This window comes from Piliocolobus tephrosceles, chromosome 5 (genome assembly GCF_002776525.5).
Source record: "Piliocolobus tephrosceles isolate RC106 chromosome 5, ASM277652v3, whole genome shotgun sequence".
NCBI classification, from domain to species: Eukaryota; Metazoa; Chordata; class Mammalia; order Primates; family Cercopithecidae; genus Piliocolobus; species Piliocolobus tephrosceles.
The window spans coordinates 26,536,665-26,561,873 of NC_045438.1; the positions used below are offsets into that span (position 1 = coordinate 26,536,665).

General features: G+C 38.0%; 1 protein-coding gene across 2 annotated transcripts in view; it reads right to left on the reverse strand.

Annotated features, from left to right (window-relative positions):
* THEMIS (thymocyte selection associated) overlaps positions 1 to 25,209 on the reverse strand; it is a 201,402-nt gene that overhangs the window by 65,716 nt on the left and 110,477 nt on the right. Inside the window, exon 5 of one of the 2 annotated variants that reach the window (XM_023230756.2) lies at positions 20,144 to 20,477. The exons of the other annotated variant lie outside the window; for it this stretch is intronic. Within the exon in view, the coding sequence (XP_023086524.1) occupies positions 20,457 to 20,477 (21 nt within the window). The 3' untranslated portion in view covers positions 20,144 to 20,456. Of the gene's footprint in view, positions 1 to 20,143; positions 20,478 to 25,209 lie in introns of those variants that run through there. 2 annotated transcript variants of the gene reach the window in all.

Sequence of the window (25,209 nt, forward strand, 5' to 3'; positions counted from 1 at the left end):
GGATAATTTAGAGGTTTATTCTTTTCATTTTGAGGGCGTTTAGGGGGCAGCTCAGTCTTGAAAGAATTCTTGCTCTATAGAAAGTTAACATTTGTTTATTAGACTTCTCTTGGCTCTGCCAGTCATGACCTACTTAGCATAAAAATGAAGGTATGTTAGATCAACTTGATAGCACTGGATAAGTTCCAGAATGCAATGTCTGTATGCATACAAAGATATGCTGACTCAAACTAAGTACCTACAGCTTCTAAGTAACTTTTTGTATGATTTTGAGGATAGAAAAATAATTAAGAAGCTAGAGATAATCTCAAGATTTTGCTGATAAGAGAATAGAATTATGCCCTGGAATGTACTTCCTTGGGGAGTAAGACAAAGAATGTAGCTCTTTATAATAGTCTCATATAATTAAACTGATATGGAAGCATTGAGACCTATCAGAAAGTTTTTAAGGTACCAGCTTATTAAAGAATCACTCTTTGTGATCATCATAAAGACTCCAGATATATTTCAGCATGGCTAATATGCCAAATTTTAATGCTAGAAACTTCCAAAAGAAGAATTTACATTTTTAGGGAGTATTTGAATCTTTTTATTCAATTTTTACCATTAAAATTAGAACACTGTTAAAAATGTTTAGAAATCTTAAAAATGCTTTATGTACTTAAAAAATTATCTGTTTTCCTATGACTGATAAGCCACTACATATCTAAACTTCCGCTAAAGGATTTTAAAAATATATTTTCATGACAACAAGAAGATTGTGAATATTTTCATCACATATGTGACATCTGGTATCTTCTTTCTTGCCAAGATCTATAAATGGCTTAAACTGTCTCTTAACTTTGAAAAAAGCAACCTTATTAAAGAAGCTAAAAAACCTAAAGAATAATAATCAATATAGCAACAACTGTACGAAACTCTAATATTGGTGGCTACCGATAATAAATTTATGTCAGAGAAAAAAATTTAAGGTTAGCTAAAATTCAAAGTGAGAAAATCAAAATTAGCAAATTTATTCATTTGTATTTAGCATAATCTTACGGTCTCATACAGTTAATGGCTTATATTAGGGGCCCAGTTACCTATTGCTGAATGAAAAAATCACTACAAAACTTAGTGGCTTAAAAAGACATCATTTTATTATCTCCACTATTCTGTGAATCAACTAGGCCCAGCTCCATGTGATGCCAACTGGGTCTGCTATATCCAAGATGGCTCACTACACGCCTGGCACTTTGGTGAAGAAAGCTGAGTATCTCAGCTCAGCTGTTGGGGTGCTGTGACAACTGCATCCCCAAATCGACTCTCCAACAAAATAGCCAACATTTTTACATGGTGGCATGGAGCTATCCTGAAAAGCAAAGCAGAACCTACCAGGCCTTCTTAATGTTTTAATTTTTATTATTATTATTTTTTGAGACAGAGTCTCACTCTGTCGCCCAGGCTGAAGTGCAGTGGTGCACCGGGTTCATGTCATTCTCCTGCCTCAGCCTCCCGAGTAGCTGGGAATACAGGCGCCCACCACCATACCCGGCTAATTTTTTGTGTTTTTAGTAGAGACAGGGTTTCACCATATTAGCCAGGATGGTCTCTATCTCCTGACCTCGTAATCCACCCATCTCGGCCTCCCAAAGTGCTGAGATTACAGGCGTCAGCCACTGCACCAAGCCAGAACCTGCCAAGTCTTCTTATGGCTTATACCAGAAACTGGTTCAGAGACACTTGTATTACATTTAATTGCTTAAAGCAAATCTCAGAGATAGCACATATGTACTATGGTAGAACTTAGACCAGGAGAGCTGGTCCACTGGGGTCATTTTGGGAGAGTAGCTACCACGCTTAGTCCTCTGGCCAAGGATGATGCGTTTTCTTCTCACTTTCAAAATACACTTACCAATCTCCCTAAACCCCCAAACTCTCATCACCATCATATACTTTAAGTTCAGAATCTCATCATGTAAATTAAGTCAAGCTGCTGTATTTAGCAACTGTCTTCTAAAGCAAATAGAATGAGGCTAATAGGGTGAGAGTGGAACTTCCTCTTGATCAGAAGACCATGAAATAAAGAAACCAACTATATGCCCCCACATTTCCACCTTACAATGAGGAGACATGATCAAGAGAACCACAATACATACCATCACTTAAAAAGAGGCAGGACAATCTGAGTGACACTGCGGTCACTGGGATGAGAAAATTCTGAGATCCAGTAAGAACGAGCTACCATTTCACCTTGCTCAGGAGGCACGGCATATGTTGATTAGAACCCATATATGTTTCCTGGGGTGGTTCTTCTTGACTCCTGGCCGCACACCATGAACTCTTTAATGACACATGTTTGCAGTTGCATAATGTTCTTAGCCTGCTTCCTGCCCATAGGAAGTTGGGGATGCAAAATCATTTTTATGTTTTGAGCAGTGTCTGTTCCTTTCAGTCCAAGCTATTAAAATTCCTTTTAAAATATGTGGGCTTGTTGTGTACAAATTATAATCGAATTCATTAGACAACAGTGGCATCCACCTATTTCTCTGAATGGAGTCTTCCTTTATTTGGGGTTACTTGTGAAGATCCTCACAGCAGAGGGGGTCCAAGAGTCTTGTCCTTAAAATTCTTAAAAGCAATTTTTACTGAGAAGAAAATGAGACACTCTTCCACAATTTCCTGAAATCTCAACCGAATTACAACCATAGCTTTGGTTTGATTGTGAGCCTCAGGCCAAAGATTTTACTGGCAGCACCCTGGGTTTGACCTCATTCCCTGAATTTTTTCCCATCACCCCCAAAAATTATTTCATGCTTTTTTTTGCAGTTAATATTCCCTACCCCTGGCAACAAATGATCTGTTTTGCCTTTCTATAATTTAATATAAATGAAATGATACAGTATTTACTCTTTAATATCTGGCTTCTTTGGCTAAGCATAATGCTTTTCAGAGTCATTTATGCTTTTTTTGTAAAATGGTTGGTCAAATCTTTCTCTGTATTTTTAATCGTTTGTTTGTCTTATTGTCAAGCTGTCAAGGGGTGTTTTAGTGTATTACAAATACAAGCACTTTGCCAGATATATGTATCTCTAACATTTTCTCTCAGATTGGCACCTTTGTTTTCATTTTCAATAGAATATTGTGTTTTTTCAATTGGTTTAAATTATTTTCTAATTTTCCTTGTGATTTTTGTCTTTGACCCATGTATTCTTTAAAAGTGTATTGAACAAATGCCAAATAATGGGGGATTTTTCTGTATAACTTTCTGTTATTTACTTCTAATCAATTCATTCGTCAATGAGTGTACCTCCATAATTTGTCTATGCTTCTAAATTTGTCAAGACTTTTTTTATGCTCCAGGATATATTCTGTGGTAGGTAGGCAACTTTTAAGATGATCCACCCATAATCACTGGCTCCTGCATCCAGGTCCTTGTGTAACCCCTGACTTTGATTGTAGGCGGATTTAGCGACTAGCTTCTAGGAAATAGAATAAGGCAGATGTGATGAAATCTCACCTCTGAAATTAGGTTATAAAATGACTACAGTTTCTGTCTTAGATACCCTTTCTTGGACCTCTCATTCTCAGGGGAAGCCAGCTGCCATTTTGAGAGATAGTTCTGTGCAGAGGCTCATGTGACTGACCCTGGATCAGAGAATCTGGGGTCTGCCCCAAGGCAGATGAATTACCCTGAAAGCAGAACCCCTCTGAGTCAGCAATTTTGATGAACGTAGCCCCAGCTGACACATTGACTGCAGTAGCACCATAAAAGACCCATAGCCAGAACCACCGAGCTAAGCTGCTCCCAGATTCTTGACTCACAGAACCTGTACCATAATGAATGTTTGTTGTTTATACTTATTAAGTTTCAGTAAAATATGTTATGCAAAAATAGATAACTAACATAGATATTAGTTATACGTCTTGGTGAATGTTCTGTTACTTGTAAGGAATGTGTTTTTTTCATTCTTTTTGAGTGCAATGTTTCATAAAATCAATTAGGTCAATTCAGATGAGAGTTTGTTCAATTATTCTACATGCTGACTTCTTTTTTCTTACTTTCTTTTTCTGTCAATTACTGTTAGAGGAATGTTGAAATTTTCAACTGTAATTGTGAATTTCCCTTTTTTTTTTACATTAATAGGTTTTTATTTCATGTATTTTAACATTCTCTTATTAGTTGCATGCATATATAAGAAATGTGGTATCTTCTTGATGAATTGATCATCATTGTTATCAAATTTCCACCTTTATATCTGGTAATATACCTTGCCCTAAAGTCCATTTTTTGTAGCCTCTCCAGCTTTCTTTTGAATAATGTTACAATTATATATATATTTTCCCATTCTTTTACTTTTAACCTTTCTGCATTTTTATATTTGCAATACATTTTCTGTAGACAGCATATAGTTGAGTACTTTTTATTTACATTGAAAATTTCTGCTTTTAAATTGGAATACTTACCCATTTACATTAAAGTGGTTATTGATGTGTTTGAGTTTAAATTTAACACCTTGGGTTTTTTTTACATTTGTTTCATTTTTACTTTTCTGCTGATTTCCTGCCTTACATTAATTGCAAATATTTTCAGATTTTGTTTTATCTACACAACTATCTTATTAGCTTTACCTCATTTATCTACTTTTAGATACAAATATTGATTTGTAATTTGTGGCAGAGATGTTTCAAATAATATTATGCCACTTTGATATATAGGCCATTCTTCATAATAATACCTGAGACATTACATTCAGGAAAGCACATTTTTCATTGAAAATTTCCAGGGCTGAAAATATAAGGCAGATAAAACATTTGTCATATGACTACATAGCCTAATAAGGACTAAGTCTTTATTCAAACAATTATATTGTTAATTAAAAAGACAATTTTGGCTATCTGGGAATAGCATGCTAATTACTCTTTTAGACTATGAAAACTGTTTTTAGTGCTGGACTGAAAGCTGGAAAGAAAAGGCTGTTTACCAGATAATGGACAAACCCACTGTGCTCCGTTACCTTTACATTCTTCCAGGCTTCCATATTTAATTAAGAATTATTTATATGATTAAAAGAGTGGTTATTTATTATGTTTAAAACACCATTTGGGTTCTCTGAATAGAATAATTTGCTAAAGATTGCTTTTTCAGCTTAGAGTACATGTGGAAAGGCCACAGACATCCAGAGTTCTATAATCGTTTCCAGAGGAGTGACTAGGTTCCCCAATATATGAATCACAAGAATCTACTCTTTGTGCAATCAAGAGTGTAGGAGTGCTGTTCTACTTACTATTACAAAGGCTGGAACTTGACAAACGTACAAATGCAAAAACACTACAGGGTTGGTTTACAGAATTTGGTTAATTGAGGATATACCTAAACTGAGTGTAGAAATCTCAATGCAGTCTCAGTGCTGAAGGAATTTTTGAGCAAATGCTGGAGGAATTATTCAGTGAAGAAATAATTTTACGTGTGTGTATGTATATTTCAAAACCAATGCTCAGAAGTAGCAAATCAGTCAGTACTATCTAACAAACAGAAGCAAATATAAAAAGAAAGATGCCTTCTGACAATCTTCCCTATAGCACAGAATATAGGAAATGAATTTGGAACTGAATTGGATTTTTTAAATGAGCTAGTTTTCCTCGTTCTCAATGGTAGATTTATATATAATCAACGAACATCTGTTTCCATTCTTTTACTATCAACATGTGTTTTTATAATTAAAATACATTATCTGTAGACAACATGTAGTTGGGTCTTAATTTCTTTTATTCAGTCTAACAATTTCTGCCTTTTATTGAAGTGCTTACCCATTTATATTTAATGTGATTATAGACGCCACCTCTTTCAGGGAATCTACTTAGTGGATACATTTGAACATTTCTCATGTTTAACTCTTTTAAATTTGCCAGCCCATTTAGAGCAGGCAGACATCCTAAGGTTTACCATAACAGTGATCTTTTCTGTCATATATAAGCCATGTGTTCATTAAAAGGAAGTTCCCAGGGCATAATGTTTCATTTTCCTTATGTGTGCAGTTTTGTATTTTATTTTTAGTAAGTTATATATGCCAGTACTTCATCCAGTTCAACTATATTGAAGTGTTTATTCAAGTTTAGTTCTAAAAGTCATTCAAGTGGACTTTTTGTGTTTTTTTGTTTTGTTTTGCTAAAAAAATGGAAGGAATTGGAGAATAAAGAAATAATACATAGTGGGTTGCTTGAACCCAAGTTTTCATTTTATGATGCTAATTTTATTACACTGCACAGAAGCAGATTTATCTAATTCAGGAGCAACTTCATATGTTATATCTGCAGGATGTACATACTGAGTTATTACAACATTCTCTCTCTCCTGAGAAACATAGGCAAAGATCCCATGAAGGAAAATTTCTGCAGAAAACTGAAACTACAGACTATCTACATGTGAAGATCAGTCAATCTGTCAAAAAGATAGTTACTGAGCACATTAGGGATTCAACATATTCCTCTAAGTGCCCGATCTCACTTACTTTTGACTTTATCATCTTTCAGAAAGAATTAAAAGCCTTCTCCCTGACTGATCCTCCCTTAGGCATTAAACAATGGTAAACTGTATCTTTAGAGTTTAACTTCAGATACATTCCCTTTAACATCACACCTTTCTCAGATCTGTCAGTGACTTAATGTCAAGTTTGAATTTATGCATTATTTTCCAGAGACAGAGACATACAAGTAGCTTTTTCAAGTCATTATTGGAGAATAGATAATTAGATTAACATAGTCTTCTGAATTTGCCAATCATATATATAAGGTTAATCATCACTCATTACTTCACTCATTTTATTTTGCTCATTCATTTCACAAACAAAATTTTAAGTCACTGAAAAATATACTATATTGCACAGAATAAAATACTCTCCCTGAATTGAAGAACTTCAATGAGAAATAGTATTTCTAATGTGGTATAGTAAGTGTTATAATATTGGTATGAATTGAAGCTCAAAATTCATTTTTATCTAAAATAGTGGAGCTTGTCAATCTGCAAATCAAATGAGTTAAAGCTGTGAAATATAGGAAAAATTTCATAACCTCTCTGGCCTTTAGTTGCTCCACCAGTAAGAGATATTTAGAAGAGATCACCTGTAAAGCTTAATGTTCTAATTATACTGTTTTATATAGCTTCAATTTTCCTAATAGTTCAAAATTTTCTGTTTCATAAAGAACAGCTCTAAAGGGATTACTCCATGATAACTTTTTCTATCAAAAATTTATCTCCCCTGCATATCCTTATTAATTTTCTGTCTTGTCGATCTGTCTAATATTGACAGTGGGGTGTTAAAGTCTCCCAATATTATTGTGTGGGAGTCTAAGTCTCTTTGTAGGTCTCTGAGAACTTGCTTTATGAATCTGGGTGCTCCTGTATTGAGTGCATATATATTTAGGATAGTAGCTCTTTTTGTTGCATTGATTGCTCTACCATTATGTAATGCCTTTCTTTGTCTTTTTTGATCTTTGTTGGTTTAAAGTCTGTTTTATCAGAGACTATGATAGCAACCCCTGCTTTTTTTTTTTGCTTTCTTTCTCTTTGTTAGGTAAATATTCTGCCATCCCTTTATTTTGAGCCTATCTGTTTCTTTGTAAGTGAGATGGGTCTCCTGAATACAGCATACCGATGGGTCTTGACTCTACCCAATTTGCCAGTCTGTGTCTTCTAATTGTGGCATTTAGCCCATTTCTATTTAAGATTAATATTGTTATGTGCAAATTTCATCCTGTAATTATGATATTAGCTGGTTATTTTGCCCATTAGTTGATGCAGTTTCTTCACAGTGTCAATGGTCTTTACAATTTGGTATGTTTTTGCAGTGGCTGGTACCAGTTTTTCCTTCCCATATTTAGTACTTCTGTCAGGAGCTCTTGTAAGGCAAGCCTGGTGGTGACAAAATCTCTCAGCATTTGCTTGTCTGTAAGGGATTTTATTTCTCATTCACTTATGAAGCTTAGTTTGGCTGGATGTGAAATTATGGGTTGAAAATTATTTTCTTTAAGAATGTTGAATATTGACCCCCACTCTCCTCTAGCTTGTAGAGTTTCTACAGAGAAATCCACTGTTAGTCTGATGGGCTTCTCTTTATGGGTAACCCAACCTTTCTTTCTGGATGCCTTTTTTTTCCCCTTCATTTCAACCTTGGTGAGTCTGACAATTATATGTCTTGGGGTTGCTCTTCTCAAGGACTATCTTTGTGGTGTTCTCTGTATTTCCTGAATTTGAATGTTGGCCTGTCTTGCTTGGTTAGGGAAGTTCTCCTGAATAATGTCCTGAAGAGTGTTTTCCAACTTGGTTCCCTTCTCCCCGTCACATTCAGATACACCAATCAAATGTAGGTTTGGTCTTTTCACATAGTCCCATATTTCTTGGAGGTTTTGTTTGGTCCCTTTCATTCTTTTTTCTCTAATCTTATCTTCATGATTTATTTCATTAAGTTAATCTTCAATATCTGATATCCTTACTTCTGCTTGATCGACTCGGTTATTGATACTTGTGTATGCTTCACAAAGTTCTCGTGTTTTTCAGCTCTATCAGATCATCATGTTCTTCTCTAAACTGGTTATTCTAGTTAGCAATTCATCTTACCTTTTTTCAAGGTTCTTAGCTTCCTTGCATTGGGTCAGAACATGCTCCTTTAGCGCAGAAGAGTTTATTACCCACCTTCTGAAGCCTACTTCTGTCAATTTGTCAAACTCATTCTCCGTCCAGTTTTGTTCCCTTGCTAGTGAGGAATTGTGATCCTTTCGAGAAGAAGAGGTGTTCTGGTTTTTGGAATTTTCTGCCTTTTGTGCTGATTTCTCCCCATCTTTGTGGGTTTATTTACCTTTGGTCTTTGATGTTGGTGACCTTTGGATGGGGTTTCTGTGTCTGGATGTCCTTTTTGTTGATATTGATGCTATGCCTTTCTGTTTGTTATTTTTCCTTCTAACAGGCCCCTCTGCTGCAGGTCTGCTAGAGTTTGCTGGAGGTCCCCTCTAGACCCTGTTTACCTGGGTATCACAAGTAGAGGTTGCAGAACAGCAAAGGTTACTGCCTATTCTTCCTCTGGAAGCTTCGTCCCAGAGGGGCACCAGCCAGATGCCAACTGGAGCTCTCCTGTATGAGGTGTCTGTCGACCCCTCCTGGGAGCTGTTTCCAAGTCAGGTGGCACCAGGATCAGAGACCCACTTGAGGAGGCAGTCTGTCCCTTAGCAGAGCTCAAGAGCTGTGTGGAGAGATCTGCTACTCTCTTCAGAGCCAGCAGGCAGGAACGTTTAAGTCTGCTGAAGCTCTGCGAAGAGAGAAAGAATCTAGAGGGGCAGTCTGGATATAGCAGCTTTGCCAAGCTGCAGTGGGCTCCACCCAATTCGAACTTCCCAGTGGCCTTCTTTAACTGTGAGGGGAACATTGCCTACTAAAGCCTTGGTAATGGCGGACACCCTTCCCCACACCAAGCACAAGCATCCCAACTTTAGATTGCTGTGCTGGTAGCAGGTAGAATTTCAAGTCAGTGGATATTAGCTTGTTGGGCTCCATGAGGGTGGAATCCTCTGAGCTAGACCACTTGGCTCCCTGGCTTCAGCCCTCATTCCAGGGGAGCAAACAGTTCTGTCTCACTGGCATTCCAGGTGCCACTGGGGTATGAAAAAAAAATTCCTGCAGCTAGCTTGGTGTCTGCCCAAATGGCTGCCCAGTTTTGTGCTTGAAACCCAGGGCCCTAGTGGTGCAGGCACCTAAGGGAATATTCTGGTCTGTGGGTTGCAAAGACCACGGGAAAAGCATAGTATCTGAGCTAGAATGCACCATTCCTCATGACACAGTCCCTCATAGCTTCCCTTGGCTATGGGAGGGAGTTCCCTGACCCCTTGCAGTTCCCTGGTGAGGCGATGCCACACCCTACCTTGGCTTGCCCTCCATGGGCTGCACCCACTGTCTAACCAGTCCCAATGAGATGAGCAGGTACCTCAGTTGGAAATGCAGAAATCACCCACCTTCTGCGTTGATTTCCTTGGGAGTTGCAGACTTGAGCTGTTCCTATTTAGTCATACTACACCTCCTCTTTCATGCTCATGGATAGGAAGAATCAATATCGTACAAATGGCCATACTGCCTAAAGTGATTTATAGACTCAATGCTACTCTCGTCAAACTACCATGGACTTTCTTCACAGAATTAGAAAAAAACTACTTTAAATTTCATATGGAACCAAAAAAAGGCCTGCACAGCCAAAACAATCCTAAGCAAAAAGAACAAAGCTGGAGGTATGATGCTACCTGACTTCAAAGTGTAATACAAGGCTACGGTAACCAAAAGAGCACGGTACTAGGACCAAAACAGATATATAGACCAATGGAACAGAACAGAGGCTTCAGAAATAACGTCACACATCTGCAACCATCTGATCTTTGACAAACCTGACAAAAATAAGCAATGGGGAAAGGGTTTCCTATTTAATAAATGGTGTTGGGAAAACTGGCTAGCCATATGCAGAAAATTGAAACTGGACCCCTTCCTTACACTTTATACAAAAATTAACTCAAGATGGATTAAAGACTTAAACATAAGACCTAAAACCATAAAATGCTAGAAGAAAAGCTAGGCATTACCATTGAGGACATAAGCATGGGAAGACTTCATGACTAAAATACCAAAAGCAATGGCAACAAAAGCCAAAATTGACAAATGGGATCTAATTAAACTAAAGAGCTTCTGCATAGCAAAAGAAACTATCATTAGAGTGAGCAGTTAACCTACAGAATGGGAGAAAATTGTTGCAATCTATCCATCTGACAAAGGGCTAATATCCAGAATATACAAGGAACTTAAACAAATTTACAAGAAAAATCAAACAACCCCATCAAGAAGTGGGCAAAGGATATGAACAGACACTTCTCAAAAGAAGACATTTATGTGGCCAAAAACATATGAATAAAAGCTCATCATCACTGGTCATTAGAGAAATGCAAATCAAAACCACAATGAGATACCATCTCATGCCAGTTAGAATGACAATTATTAAAAAGTGAGGAAACAGCAGATGCTGCAGAGGATGTGGAGAAATAGGAACACTGTTACACAGTTTTTGGGAGTGTAAATTAGTTCAACCATTGTGGAAGACAGTGTGGCAATTCCTCAAGGATCTAGAGCCTGAAATACAATCCCACTACTGGGTATATACCCAAAGGATTATAAATCATTCTGCTATAAATACACATGCACGTGTATGTTTATTGCAGCACTATTCACAATAACAAAGACTTGGAAACCAACCCAAATGCCCATTGATGGTAGACTGGATAAAGAAAATGTGGCACATATACACCGTGAAATACTATGCAGCCATACAAAAGGATGAGTTCATGTCCTTTGCAGGGACATGAATGAAGCTGGAAACCATCATTCTCAGCAAACTAATACAGGAAAAGAAAACCAAATGCTGCATATTGTCACTCATAAGTGGGAGCTGAACATGAGAACACATGGACACAGGGAGGGGAATATCACACACCAGGGCCTGTTGTGGGGTGGAGGGCTAGGGGAGGGATAGCATTAAGAGAATACCTACTGTAGATGATGGGCTGATGGGTGCAGCAGACCACCACAGCACGTGTATACCTATGTAACAAACCTGCATATTCTGCAGATTTATCCCAGAACTTAAAGTATATGTAAAAAAAAGTTTATCTCCTCAAATTCCATTTCCCCTTCTTCCAGCAAAGTCCAGACTCTCATTTAGGCTATATCCCTCTTGCTTCTCAGTCCACCTGAACTGAATGAAGTACACACCTATCTCCAGACAGAATGTGTAATCTTGACTGGTCCATCAGCACCTTAAATCCTCTCTCACACACACAATTCAGGGATTCATGCATGACCCACAGCAGGCCAATCGGGGGAACAAAACTCAGTTCTGTGGCTTCTGTTTGAGTCATTGCTGAAGCAGAAATGTTTCTTTTGTTTTTTAATATCATGGCTCTGAAGATATTGAGTACTGTAATGGAACTGTGAATGGAACTACCCAGATGAGGTAGAGCTGAGATAGAGTCTGTGATGCGCTCCTTAATCTAGCACTTCTGAAAGAGCTCAGCCCCTGGACTTCTCAGATTATATGTACACATACCTACCTTTTTAAAAAACTTAGGCCTGTTTGAGAGGATATTTCTACCTCTAACAACTGAAAGAGATCTAACTTTCATAAGGTTTATCTATACAGGCATTCTAATTCCAAATTTTCAGATAGCAAAGGCAGTCACTCTGTCTGTCTATCTATCTATCTATCTATCTATCTATCTTTCTACCTACCTACCTGCCTACTTACCTACCTACTCTTCTATATCTATCTACCTGTCTATCATCGATCCATTTATCTACTTACCTACCTATCATCTATCTACCTACCTATTATCTACCTACCTAATCTATTATCCACCTACCTAGCTATTATCTATGCATCTATCTATCTATCCATCCATATCCATCCATATCTATCTATATCTATATCTACCTATCTATCTATCATCTATCTATTTACCACTTATCTACCTGTCATCTATCTAGCTGTCTATCTTTCTATCTATCTGATATCCATGGTATACAGGAACAATTGTATAAAATTGAATTGAAATTTTGGTCCTTAAGAAAGAATCTTTCTCCAGATTGATACATTTAACTAGAGAATTTTGCGTGGAGTATATTTCTCTTCTTTAGATCTTATTTGGTTTAATCTTTACCATATAAAAGGATTATAAAAATATAATCATTAAAATATCTCAGTTCACTTTTAAAGTTAAAGAACAACTGGTGAACTAGGCTAGCCATCTTTTCCTGCTTATTCAAAAACCAGAGCCTTAAGACTATTACAAATATAGACAAAAAAACCTAAGAATATCTTTAAGGAATTGACTCATTATATGAGTACCATGCTTAATATTATCATAAATAATATTAATATCATTTAGAAGAGAGGGCAAAAGCTACTTATTTCTCATAATTAATTATTGCTAAATATTTTGAATTGGCCATTGTAATTACATATTATACCAATTTATGAATTCTCATTTTCTTTTTCTGACAGGCTCAAGTTTGCTGATATTTAAGGCACTGAAAGTACCTCATCTTCTCGTATGCACTCTCTCTTAGTAGGAGATCGTTTTAGGAAGAAGCTTTATTTATTATTAAAAGCTTAAATATTTTGTAAAACATTAATGACGTTGATAGCTCTAGGTATTCAATAAGATATTTTGCACTATTTGCACCCTGGGACAATCCTCTCAAAAAGTGAAATTTTATAAACCACATGGATAAAAGTGCATAAATAAATGTGGCATTCTTATTTTCCTCAGGTAACAGAAAACAAAATTACCCTGTTCGAGCCTACATATTTGAACAGTAAGTAAAATCATAATAGCTTCAACAGCTTGGCCATCTGCTATTGTTCCAAAAAGCTTGAGGGAATATTCTGTGTAATGGAATGTAAAACATTATCAACTGCTATGGTCTGAAATGTTGTGGAATAGAATCTGTAAAACTTTGTAAACAGATAAACCAATTCAAAAAAATAAAAAGTGAATATAAAACCAAAATTTGGGGACAATAAAGGGTAGGTTTGTTTATATCTAAACTTAAGTATTTAAAATGAATATACGGATACTGACAGCCAGTGTTGTGTGAGTATTCGTTATGTACCAGGTACTATGCTAAGTGCTTTTCTTGAATGAGCTTTCTTAAGCCTCACAACAATTCTCTGAGGCATGTTACTATGCTTGTTTTATGAATTATAAAATTGAGAAAAGGGGAGGTTAAATAATTTGCCCAAGACCAACAGTTAGAAATGGCAGGCTAAGGACTTCTGACAATCTATTTCAGCATAAAAGCAATGACCACTAGCACAATTTGTCAGAATGAACTTGTACAGAACTCTAGAAATTAACTAAAAAGAAATCTTTTTTAAAGAAAAGTGACTAAATCTTGATAAGAATGTGAGCTTTGTGATGTTTTGAATTGTTGTATAGCAATTCTTCTCAGCTCCATGACAGCCTTGAAAACCAGCAGCCTTACAATCACAGTAGCTGTGAGAAAAAGCAACTTTGCAACCAGCAAAGAGGGGACACTGGGTTTGGAGCTTCTCAAAAAGACTTGATTCCAAGAGCATTGCCACTATGTTAACTGTTAGGAATCTCCCTGAAAAAGCACCCTTTCTAGGACTTGTCTTTACTTGAGCTGACTCCATACTGTCCCCAGGAAAAGCCATATCAAAGAATGAGCAGTAATTATTAGCCATTGCATCTTCCAGAGGCTGTGATATAATTGTGGCAAACAAGAATATAGGTTATTTTTTCACGTCTTAAATTTTCCCAGCTTTCCTGTTTATCTTTGTCTTTTTCCAGCACCCTTGCCTGCACATGTGCATGTACGCGCACACGCGCACACACACACACACACGCACATACACAAACACATGCACACACAACCTTCTTCCTTTAGCCAGAAAACTTGCATAGATCTACTCATGCACATAAAAGGCATCAGAAATCACTAGTCCACTAGGTCTGCCAAGATGAATCTAGTTTGTTCCTAGCTGACACCCTGCTGCACCCGTGTCCCATGTTCTTTGCATGACATCACCTTATCCTGATATATTTCAAAGAAATTCAAACCTACCACTGCCACCGAGGAAATGCTCCCATCTCTCTATCTCAACTGTCCTGCAAGTATGTGTGTGTAAAGAACTCTTTACTGTACACATATTATTACCATGATCTGTTTTTTGAATATATCATAGAGAACACATGATATACAGAATATTTTGACAATGGATACCATAAAATGATTCTCATTTCTCATCATTACAAACATCAGCATGGCATGAGGTTAATAAAGGAATGACATCTGTATTATCTAAAATTAAGTCTAAATACCAACTCTATAAGCTAAAAAGTCAGCCTGCCACAGTGATAGATAGGTAGATAGGTAGATGATTGATAGATAGATAGATAGATAGATAGATAGATAGATAGATAGATAGACAGACAGATAGATAGATACTATTCTGGCAATAAACACAAAGTCTCTAGATTAGAAAACAGATAGGTGAATATTCACAGAGCATCTTAGCACTGAGGAAGCTATGACAGCCTAAGGTTATCTTGCACAAAAAGAGTAAGCATACCACCATGGACCCACAAAACTATAACACTTGGAGTTTGGCTGGCACATTGACCCATCCTCTCCTCAGGTGAGGGAGAGTCCTTTATTCTGAGAATTTAGCAAATGTTGACAAGAGAGATGTCTCTAAACCTCTCTGAAGCAACCTACTATCTCTATCTTCCAAGACATATTTGCTATTCAACCATACTTTAACCAAGTTTGCCAGTGATCTTTCTTCAAAAAGATTGGACTATGCAGTAATCTGAAAGTATTCATGGAGAATTGCCTCTCAATAATCAGATCCAGGGGTTGACACCAGCCTAGTGACTTTTCCTGATTTATTCTACAGCTTTTGGTAATTGAATAATGGAAGGTTAAAGGACTAACACAAAGGAAGCTTCCCATCCCACAGGAAAAAATTAAAATGCTTTATTTGCCAATATTGACATTTTCATTAAACAAATGAATGAAATTCATAATTATTATTACCTTAATTCAAACCACCAGAATTTTTGAAAGTATTCATTTACTGACAGTAAGAAGGTACTCAATTATATTTTCAGATTATAGTACTCTACTTGAAAATAAGTTATTTTAACATTTTAGCCCCACATATTTTCTTGAAAATGCACAACAAAAATGATCACATCAGCAGAAATTATTTCTTTTATCATTAAAGAGGCAATACATTATTATAGTGCATAAATTATACTCAGATAAGGCTATTTCACTTAATCCTCACTAACCTCTCCCCACTCTCTAAGAAGACAAAATATTACAGAAATACAATTAACTTATTTACCTTAATATAGTAAAAACATACCGTAATCTCTGGGACACAGCTAAAGTAGTGTTTAGAGGGAAATTTATAGCACTAAATGCCCATAGCAGAAAGCAGGAAAGATGTAAAATTGACACCATAATATCACAATTAAAAGAACTAGAGAAGCATGAGTAAACAAGTTCAAAAGCTAGCATAAGACAAGAAATAACTAAGATCAGAGCAGAATTGAAGGAGATAGAGACATGAAAAACTCTTTAAAAAATCCATGAATACAGGAGCTGATTTTTTGAAAAGATTAACAAAATAGATAGACCTCTAGCCAGACTAATAAAGAAGAAAATAGAGAAGAATCAAATAGACACAATAAAAAATGATAAAGGGGATATCTCCACTCATTCCATAAAAATACAAACTACCATCAGAGAATACTATAAGCACCTCCATGCAAATAACTAGAAAATCTAGAAGAAATGGATAAATTCCTGGACACATACACCCTCCCAAGACTAAACCAGGAAGAAGTTGAATCCCTGAATAGACCAATAACAGATTCTGAAATAAGGCAGTAATTAATAGCCTACCAACCAAAAAAGAAAAAAAAAAAAAAAGCCCAGCACGAGACAGAGACAGATTCACAGCTGAATTTTACTAGAGGTACAAAGAGGAGCTGGTACCATTCTTTCTGAAACTATTCCAAACAATAGAAAAAGAGGGACTCCTTCCTAACTCATTTTAAGAGACCAACATCATCCTGATACCAAAACCTGTCAGAGACACAACAATAAAAGAAAATTTTAGGCTAATATTCCTGATGAACATCGATGCAAAAATGCTCAATAAAATACTGGCAAACTGAATCCAGTAGCACATCAAAAACCTTATCCACCACAATCAAGACGGCTTCATCCCTGGGATGCAAGGCTGGTTCAACATATGCAAATCAATAAATGTAATCCATCACATAAATGGAACCAATGACAGAAACCACATGATTATCTCAGCAGATGTAAAAAAGGTCTTTGATATAATTCAACACAACTTCATGCTAAAACTCTCAAAAAATAAACGAGATATTGATGGAACATATCTCAAAATCATAAGAGCTATTTATGACCAACCCACAGCCAATATCATATTGAATGCGCAAAAGCTAGAAGCATTCCCTCTGAAAACCAGCACAAGACAAGGATGCCCTCTCTTACCACTCCTATTCAACATAGTATTGGAAGTTCTGGCCAAGGTAATCAGGAAGAGAAAGAAATAAAGGGTATTCAAATAGGAAGAGAGGAAGTCAAATTGTCTCTGATTGCAGATGACATGACTGTATATTTAGAAAACCCCATCGTCTCAGTCCAAAATCTCTTTAAGCTGATAAGCAACTTCAGCAAAGTCTCAGGATACAAAATCAATGTGCAAAAATCACAAGCATTCCTATATGCCAATTATAGACAAATAGAGAGTCAAATCATGAGTGAACTCCCATTCAAAATTGCTACAAAGAGAATAAAATACCTAGGAATAAAACCTGCAAGTGATGTGAAAGACCTCTTCAAGGAGAACTACAACCTACTGCTCAAGAAACTGAGAGGACACAAACAAATGGAAAAGCATTCCATGCTCATGGATAGGAAGACTCAATATCATGAAAATGGCCATACTGTCCAAAGTAATTTATAGATTCAATGCTATCCCCATCAAGCTACCATTAACTTTCTTCACAGAAATAGAAAAAAAACTACTTTAAATTTTGTAGAACCAAAAAAGAGCCCATTTAGCCAAGACAATACTAAGCAAAAGTAACAAAGCTAGAGGCATCACACTGTCTGACTTCAAAGTATACTACAAGGCTACAATAACCAAAATAGCATGGTACTAGGACCAAAACAGATTATATAGACCAATGGAACAGAACAGAGGCCTTAGAAATAACGCCACACATCTACAACCATCTGATCTTTGGTAAGTCTGACAAAAACAAGCAATAGGGAAAGGATTCCCTATTTAATAAACGGTGTTGGGAAAACTGGCTAACCACATGCAGCAAACTGAAACGACCCCTTCCTTATACTTTATACAAAAACTAACTTAAGATAGATTAAAGACTTAAATGTAAGACCTAAAACTATAAAAACCCTAGAGGAAAACCTAGGCAATACCATTGAGGACATAGGCATGGACAAAGACTTCATGACTAAAACACCAAAAGCAATGGCAACAAAAGCCAAAATTGACAAATGGGATCTAATTAAACTAAAGAGCTTCTGCACAGCAGAAGACACTATCATTAGAGTGAACAGGCAACCTACAGAATGGGAGAAAATTGTTGCAATCTATCCATCTGGCAAAGAGCTAATATCCAGAATCTACAAGGAACTTAAACAAATTGACAAGAAATAAACAACCCCATCAAATAGTGTGTAAAGGATACGAACAGATACTTCCAAAAGAAGACATGAGGCCAACAAACATATGAAAAAAAGCTCATCATCATAGGTCATTAGAGAAATGCAAATCAAAACCACAATGAGATACCATTTCATGCCAGTTAGAATGGCGATCATTAAAAAGTCAGGAAACAACAGACGCTGGAGAGAATGTGGGGAAATAGGAACACTTTTACACTGCTGATAGGAGTGTAATTTAGTTCAACCATTGTGGAAGACAGTGTGGTGATTCCTCAAGGATTCGGAAATACCATTTGACCCAGCAATCCCATTACTGGGTATATAACCAAAGGACTATAAATCATTCTGCTATAAAGGCATATGCACATGTATGTTTATTGCAGCACTGTTCACAATAGCAAAGACTTGGAACCAACCCAAATGCCCATCAATGACAGACTGGATAAAGAAAATGTGGCACATATACATGATGGAACACTATGCAGCCATAAAAAAAGGATGAATTCATGTGCTTTGCAGGGCCATGGATGAAGCTGGAAACTATCATTCTCAGCAAACTAACACTGCATGTTCTCACTCATAAGTGGGAGTTGAGCAATGAGAACACATGGACACAGGGAGGGGAACATCACACACTGGGACCTGTTGTGGGGTGGGGAGGTAGGGGATGGACAGCATCAGGAGAAATACCTAATGTAGATGACGGGTTGATGGTGCAGCAAACCACCATGGCAGGTGTATACCTATGTAACAAACCTGCACGTTCTGCACATGTATCCCAGAACTTAAAGTATAATATATATATATATATTTTTTCAAGTACATTTCAAAATCAAAACAAAATGGCCTGAATATTTAGATCACACTGTAGGAACAAAGCTTCAGTATCCTAACCAACACGGATCTTAATCCTTTGGGACCCTCTTGGAGCCATAGTGATGCTTTTAAAATATAAATCATATCCTGTCACATTTATGCCCCAAGTCCTTTGATGGTTTTCCATATGCGTCTAGAAAAAAATCAGAGTCCTTTCAGTGTCCTATAATACCCTACATGGCTTACCTGTCCTGGGTAACAATTGGTGTTTTTGATGGTTTTGTTTTGTTACATCTACATATTCCAACGAACTGAAAGATCATTTGATAAACAATTGAGTACAATTAGCATGCAGCTTAGAAGTCTTAAAGCTTTTTAGCTTTGCACTGAAACTGGATGAATTCTATATATAATTCAAATGTTTTCACTGGGAGATTTTTCAAGTGTGAAAATGTGTTATCTTGTTCAACACTAGACAAAGACTATTTAAGGATAGACTTAAAGACTATCTTCAAAGGATTTTGAAGATAGTCAAGCATGCATTGAAAACATAGTATTAGGTGTACAGAATATCCCAGTCTAGGAAGGAGATACGACATGAACATAATTATTAATATACCAAATAAAGCCTCAAAAGAAATAATTAAATGCTAACAAATTCCAGCCAATGGTGGTCAAGATCACTTGATCTAAACAGGAAAATTCTCATGAGTAAAATAAGGAATATCCAGAAACCTAAATCTGCTTAGAGGAAGATAGGGAAGATATGAGTTATGTTAATTTTATGAAATTAAAAAATAAATTGATAGTAATGTCACCAGAGAATCCAGATGTACTTGCTTAATGCTCAGTCTTGGTTTAGCTGGTTAGCATACGAACTATAGAGACAACTAAGAAACTGGTATAAAACAAACCTCTGTCTCTCCAACAGTGTCAGCAACACAGTTTTTGAATGAAAATAAAAATGCACTTGTTTCTAAACTTTTTATTGATGTACCTGATCACAATACCTTTCACCCAGAAGAAACAACTTTATTTTAAATCATGACATTTTCATATGAAACACAAAAATTAAATTATCTTTTATGTGAGGTAATCTTAATTTTCTTTTGATATATGTTTTTGGACATATATTATTTCTGCCAATTTTGTCTTTACAAGCATTCTGTAAGGAAGATGCTCTTCTCATAGGATCCTTCAGGTGTCGCTTTTATGGCCAGAAACCTCTGTGGCTGGTGGTGCCTTTGTCTGAATTCTCTTTGGCCCACTGGGCTTGATGTGCCCACTCAGCCAGGCAGGTTGCACTCAGCTCGCGCTAGAAACCTGGATCCCATGCCTGCCAAGGGTAAGCACAGAGTGGTGAGGGGTGTGTGAGGGAGCAAGCATGGGGTCCAGACACTGCCCACAGCCAGGCACTCTGACTGCAGCAGGGTAGACAGCTCTAGGCACCAGTTCCCTGCAAGACTTTGGCTGGATGAGGCATACTGTAAGCAGCTTCCATGGCTGGCACCAGGGAACGTGGTGGCACCCAGAAACTTGCAGATGCCAGGAACCACAGAACCCCAAAAAGGGTGTCACAGCCCTGGCTCAGGGTGCTCCCAGGTCTGGGTTGTCTGAAGAGCTGAAGCTCTTCTCTCCTTCTTTCTTCTCTTTTTCTTGTTGCCTGCAACGTGGCAAGCAGGGATTGTATTTCAGCCCTGTCTGAGTTACGGCTCTTTCAGCCCCACCATTTGGCAGGTCCCAAGTTCTTGTCCTGCATGCAGGAAGAATGAGGCATGCAGACAAATAGAGGGTGAGCAAGGTAAAGAGGTGCTTTATTGAGCAACAGAATAGCTTGGAGGAGACCCACAGTGGTTATCTCCTCTCCATAGGCAGATCATCCCAACGTCTGTTCAGCTCTCAGCAGAAAGGAGACCCATAGTGGGTAGCTCCTTTCCGCAGGCTGATTGCCCATTGTCCACTCAGCTCTCAGCAGAGAGGAGACCCACAATGGGTATTTCCTTTCTGCAGGCAGGTCATCCCATCATCTGCCCAAGTTTGGCTGAGTCCAAGGTTTTTATGGGCTTAAGAGGGGAGAAAGTAGGTGCTGATTGGCCTATGAGCAGTCATGGGAGGCCCCAGAGAAAGCTCTGTTAAGTTCTCACTTCATGGCAACCCTCCCACAGGCTTCAGCAAATCCCTGGCCTGAAGGTGGGGCTTTACTGGGGACCCGTTCCTTTCTGCCCAGGAGGCTGCTTGCACCCTACCGCCATTAACCTGCTGTCCATGATGCCTATGGCACTCTGGCTGTTTGTGCCAAGGGGTGCCTGCAGGACTGCACCGAGCCACCCTTAGTCCCCACTTCACACTCCCTCCCATGCTTGTGGGCACCCAAAATCTGGAGGGGGCCGAGGTGATAGGAGGCTGGTGTTTCAGTGCTGCCCCTAGCATGCACACACCTGGCTGGGTCGTGACAGTGCCCAGACTTAGCCACAACTTTGCTCTGAAATTGGAGTGGGCACTGGGAGTGGGGAGAGGCCAGGCAGCGAGAGCAGGTACTTTCCAGCCTGCAGGGGCAAGGGTGTTTCCTGGGGCCCTGAGAGTGCAGAGATGCCTGGGTCCACAGCTTGCTGCTCTGCTACAGCTGCGCCTGGGAGGGCAGGGCTCCAGCCCCTCCAGCTTGGAAGGGGGCATGGCTTTCACCTGTTCCCAGCTCCCACCAGTTTTATGGAGCACTCAGCCCTGGCTGTGCCTCCCCCATTGTAGCCAGGGTCATGGCAGCGGCCATTCCAGGTGGACCACCGCTGCCATCAGTATTGCTCTGTCAATGACAGAAACAATAAACATAGTGTTCACATAAGGAACAAAAGCAGAGTGAAGTTGAAAAAGACACTCTTAAACAGCTTTTACAGTAGGCATCATGGGACCATAAGTACCCGTGTTCTGTTGGCAAGAGACCAGAGAGACAGGATGGCCGTGACACTGTAAACCTTGGAACCTTGGGCGAGTTTCCTCGCTATAAAAATGGTGATAATGATACCTATGGCACAGGTTACGTTACATGGGTCAAATAAGAAATACATAAAACCACTATGTTTTATTATTATAGTTTCTGGGAAAGACATGATTTTAAAATTTTGTAATATAGTTTACCAATAACCTGATGTTAGGAAATTTCTGAGAATCATCATTTTGGATTGTGTTTCTGGCCTTCAAAATGCTCCTCATTTTTAACCATTCCCTGAAAAACACATGTTGCCAATCAAATCTGAATTACTGCCTGCCTATACAGGCCACTCTCCCTAAAACTGATTACCTTTTAACCATGATTCGAGATTTAGTTTTCATAATAGGAAATAACAGTTTTGCAGCATGGTCTGGCAGGGCTTTAAAGAACAACTTCAATCAGGCTGACATGTGCTTTTACTAACCATATTTCCTGTAGCTGCACAGACAATGAGAAAGCGCTTCTGTGAGCAGAACCTATTATAAGTGAACAGGTACACTTTTTCCCAAGCCTGGTCATGATGTCAAATGCTTGATTAGAAAAGTGTTGTGCTTTTAGCTAAATGAGGGTAGATTTCTTTCCATTTACAAAAACAAGCCATTTCCGCCTTTCATTCCACAGCCTCTCAACATCTAAATTCTCATTTCTCAATGGCAAATAGAGTCACAAATGTAACCCCTTGAGATAGGGGAAACCGTATTGTGATATTTGTTTGAAAACAAATTGAGTTAGTTTCAGGAAGGAATAGCCTGCACTATTGCACAAAATCAAAAGCATTGTGTGATCCTGGAGAGAACAGGGACAAGCTATGTGCAGACAATGGGTTCCAGTTGGGGAAACATTGGGATGGATTTGGCAGCCATGAAGACGAATCTCAACAAGAGTGACAAACAAGGGAAAACTTTAAGATCACATGGATTAAAAAGCTGGTGGGGAACCTCCATGTGCATATCTAATAGAATAACACAACCACAGTAAATCAGGTTTTTGAAATGCAGGACTAAAGTGGAGGAGTTGTGATTCTGAACAGAGGCAGTTCCTGGGAAAATCCTCCCAGAGAAGGTAAGAAAAGATGAAAACAGGAACCAAGTTTCTACTACATGCAGGATTAAGAAGCGAAAGCAGGCCCCATGAAATCAAGCATTACAGATAAGGGCTCCTATTTGGGTACCAAGGACAAAGAAACTTACAGGGAAGTGTCACCAAGAAGACTACCATTCCCCAAAATACCACAGGCTCACTTGGGGTCCTTCCTGTTTCTTGTCTTTAAAATTTTTCAGCTATGAAAAAGCAACCTGTTGATATTTCAAGGAACTCAACTGAAATTTTTTGTTTAAAATGTATTATTCAACTCTTAACTGGCCAGGGCATAAGTACAGAATCACAGATTGGTAGAATCTTTAGCTAGAAGAAATAGTACTGACCATTTACTCTAAACTCATTTTATAAGCAAGGACACTAACATTATCCCAGACCACAGAGCAAACTATTTACAGAGCCAGGACGAGAACCATATTCTCCAAATTTCCAGATAAAGTTGTTGGCTCTCTCACTATCGTTATCTAATTCCAGATTAAACTTTCAACATTTTCCCCCCAAAAAGGCATCATATTTAAAACCTAAAAGAAGATAATTCTGTTAATGACAGGACCCAGGTAGAAATAAGCTAAATTTTAAGTCAGAGTTGGAAAAGTTATAAAATGAAGATTACTTAAGGAGAATAAGAGGGAAAATGCAACCAGAAAGAAACACTTTTGGCTTTGCACTCAAACAGATGTAGACTTAACCATTTCTTATTATCTCCATTGCTATCCTCCTAGCCCATGACAGTATCAAGATGGCAATGTCCTTCTAACTGGCCTTTCTGTTTCCATTCTTGCGCCACTAGTGTCTAACCTCAACACAAAAGCCAAGATGAGCCCTCTAAGATGTAAGTCAGTTTATGTCATTTCTCCACTCAATTCTCTAATTGTTTCATCTTTCATGAAAAATTAAGCCAAGGTTACTACAACAACCTCAAGTACCTAAACAATCTGCTTCCCCAATTTCCTCTCTGGTGTCATCTCCTTTTATCCATTTCAGTCACAATATTTCAGCCTTCTGACCTGCTGGCTGAATCATTTTTATTTAATACAGGGTCTTAGTATGTTGTCCATGCTGGTCTTCTACTTCAGCACCCTGAGTAGCTGGGACTGTGCCACTATGCCTGGCTCTGCCTGTCTTGAACACATTAGACACAGTCCTGCCTTAATGTGTTTATTATCTCTTTCCTCTGTCTGGAACATTTCCTCTCACTATGCATATTTCATCTTACCCATTCATGTCTTTGTACAACTGTCATCTTCTCAGTAAGGTACACCTTGACATTCGTTCAGAAATTATTCTACACCCCTCAAACTCTTAGTCCTTCTCCTTTTGCTCTATTTTTATAGTACTTTTTTTTTTTTTTTTAATACTTTAAGTTCTAGGGTACATGTGCATAACGTGCAGGTTTGTTACATATGTATACATGTGCCATGTTGGTGTGCTGCACCCATCAACTCGTCAGCACCCATCAATTCATCATTTATATCAGGTATAACTCCCCAATGCAATCCCTCCCCCCTCCCCCCTCCCCATGATAGGCCCCATTGTGTGATGTTCCCCTTCCCGAGTCCAAGTGAGCTCATTGTTCAGTTCCCACCTATGAGTGAGAACATGCGGTGTTTGGTTTTCTCTTCTTGTGATAGTTTGCTAAGAATGATGGTTTCCAGCTGCATCCATGTCCCTACAAAGGACGCAAACTCATCCTTTTTTATGGCTGCATAGTATTCCATGGTGTATATGTGCCACATTTTCTTAATCCAGTACTCTTAATGCTCTAACATTTACCTGATCATTTACCTGTATCATTTACTTCCAAGTAAAGGTAAACATTAAGGGGAGTATCAAACCATTTACTGAGGAGTTTTGTTACTGATGACAATGTAACACAAAAAAACAGTATGTAAAATATAATAACCAACAGATATTTGCAGGAAGAAAGACTTGACTGAAAGCAGATTCTCATCATGTTATAATACGTAATATTTGGTTTTATTCA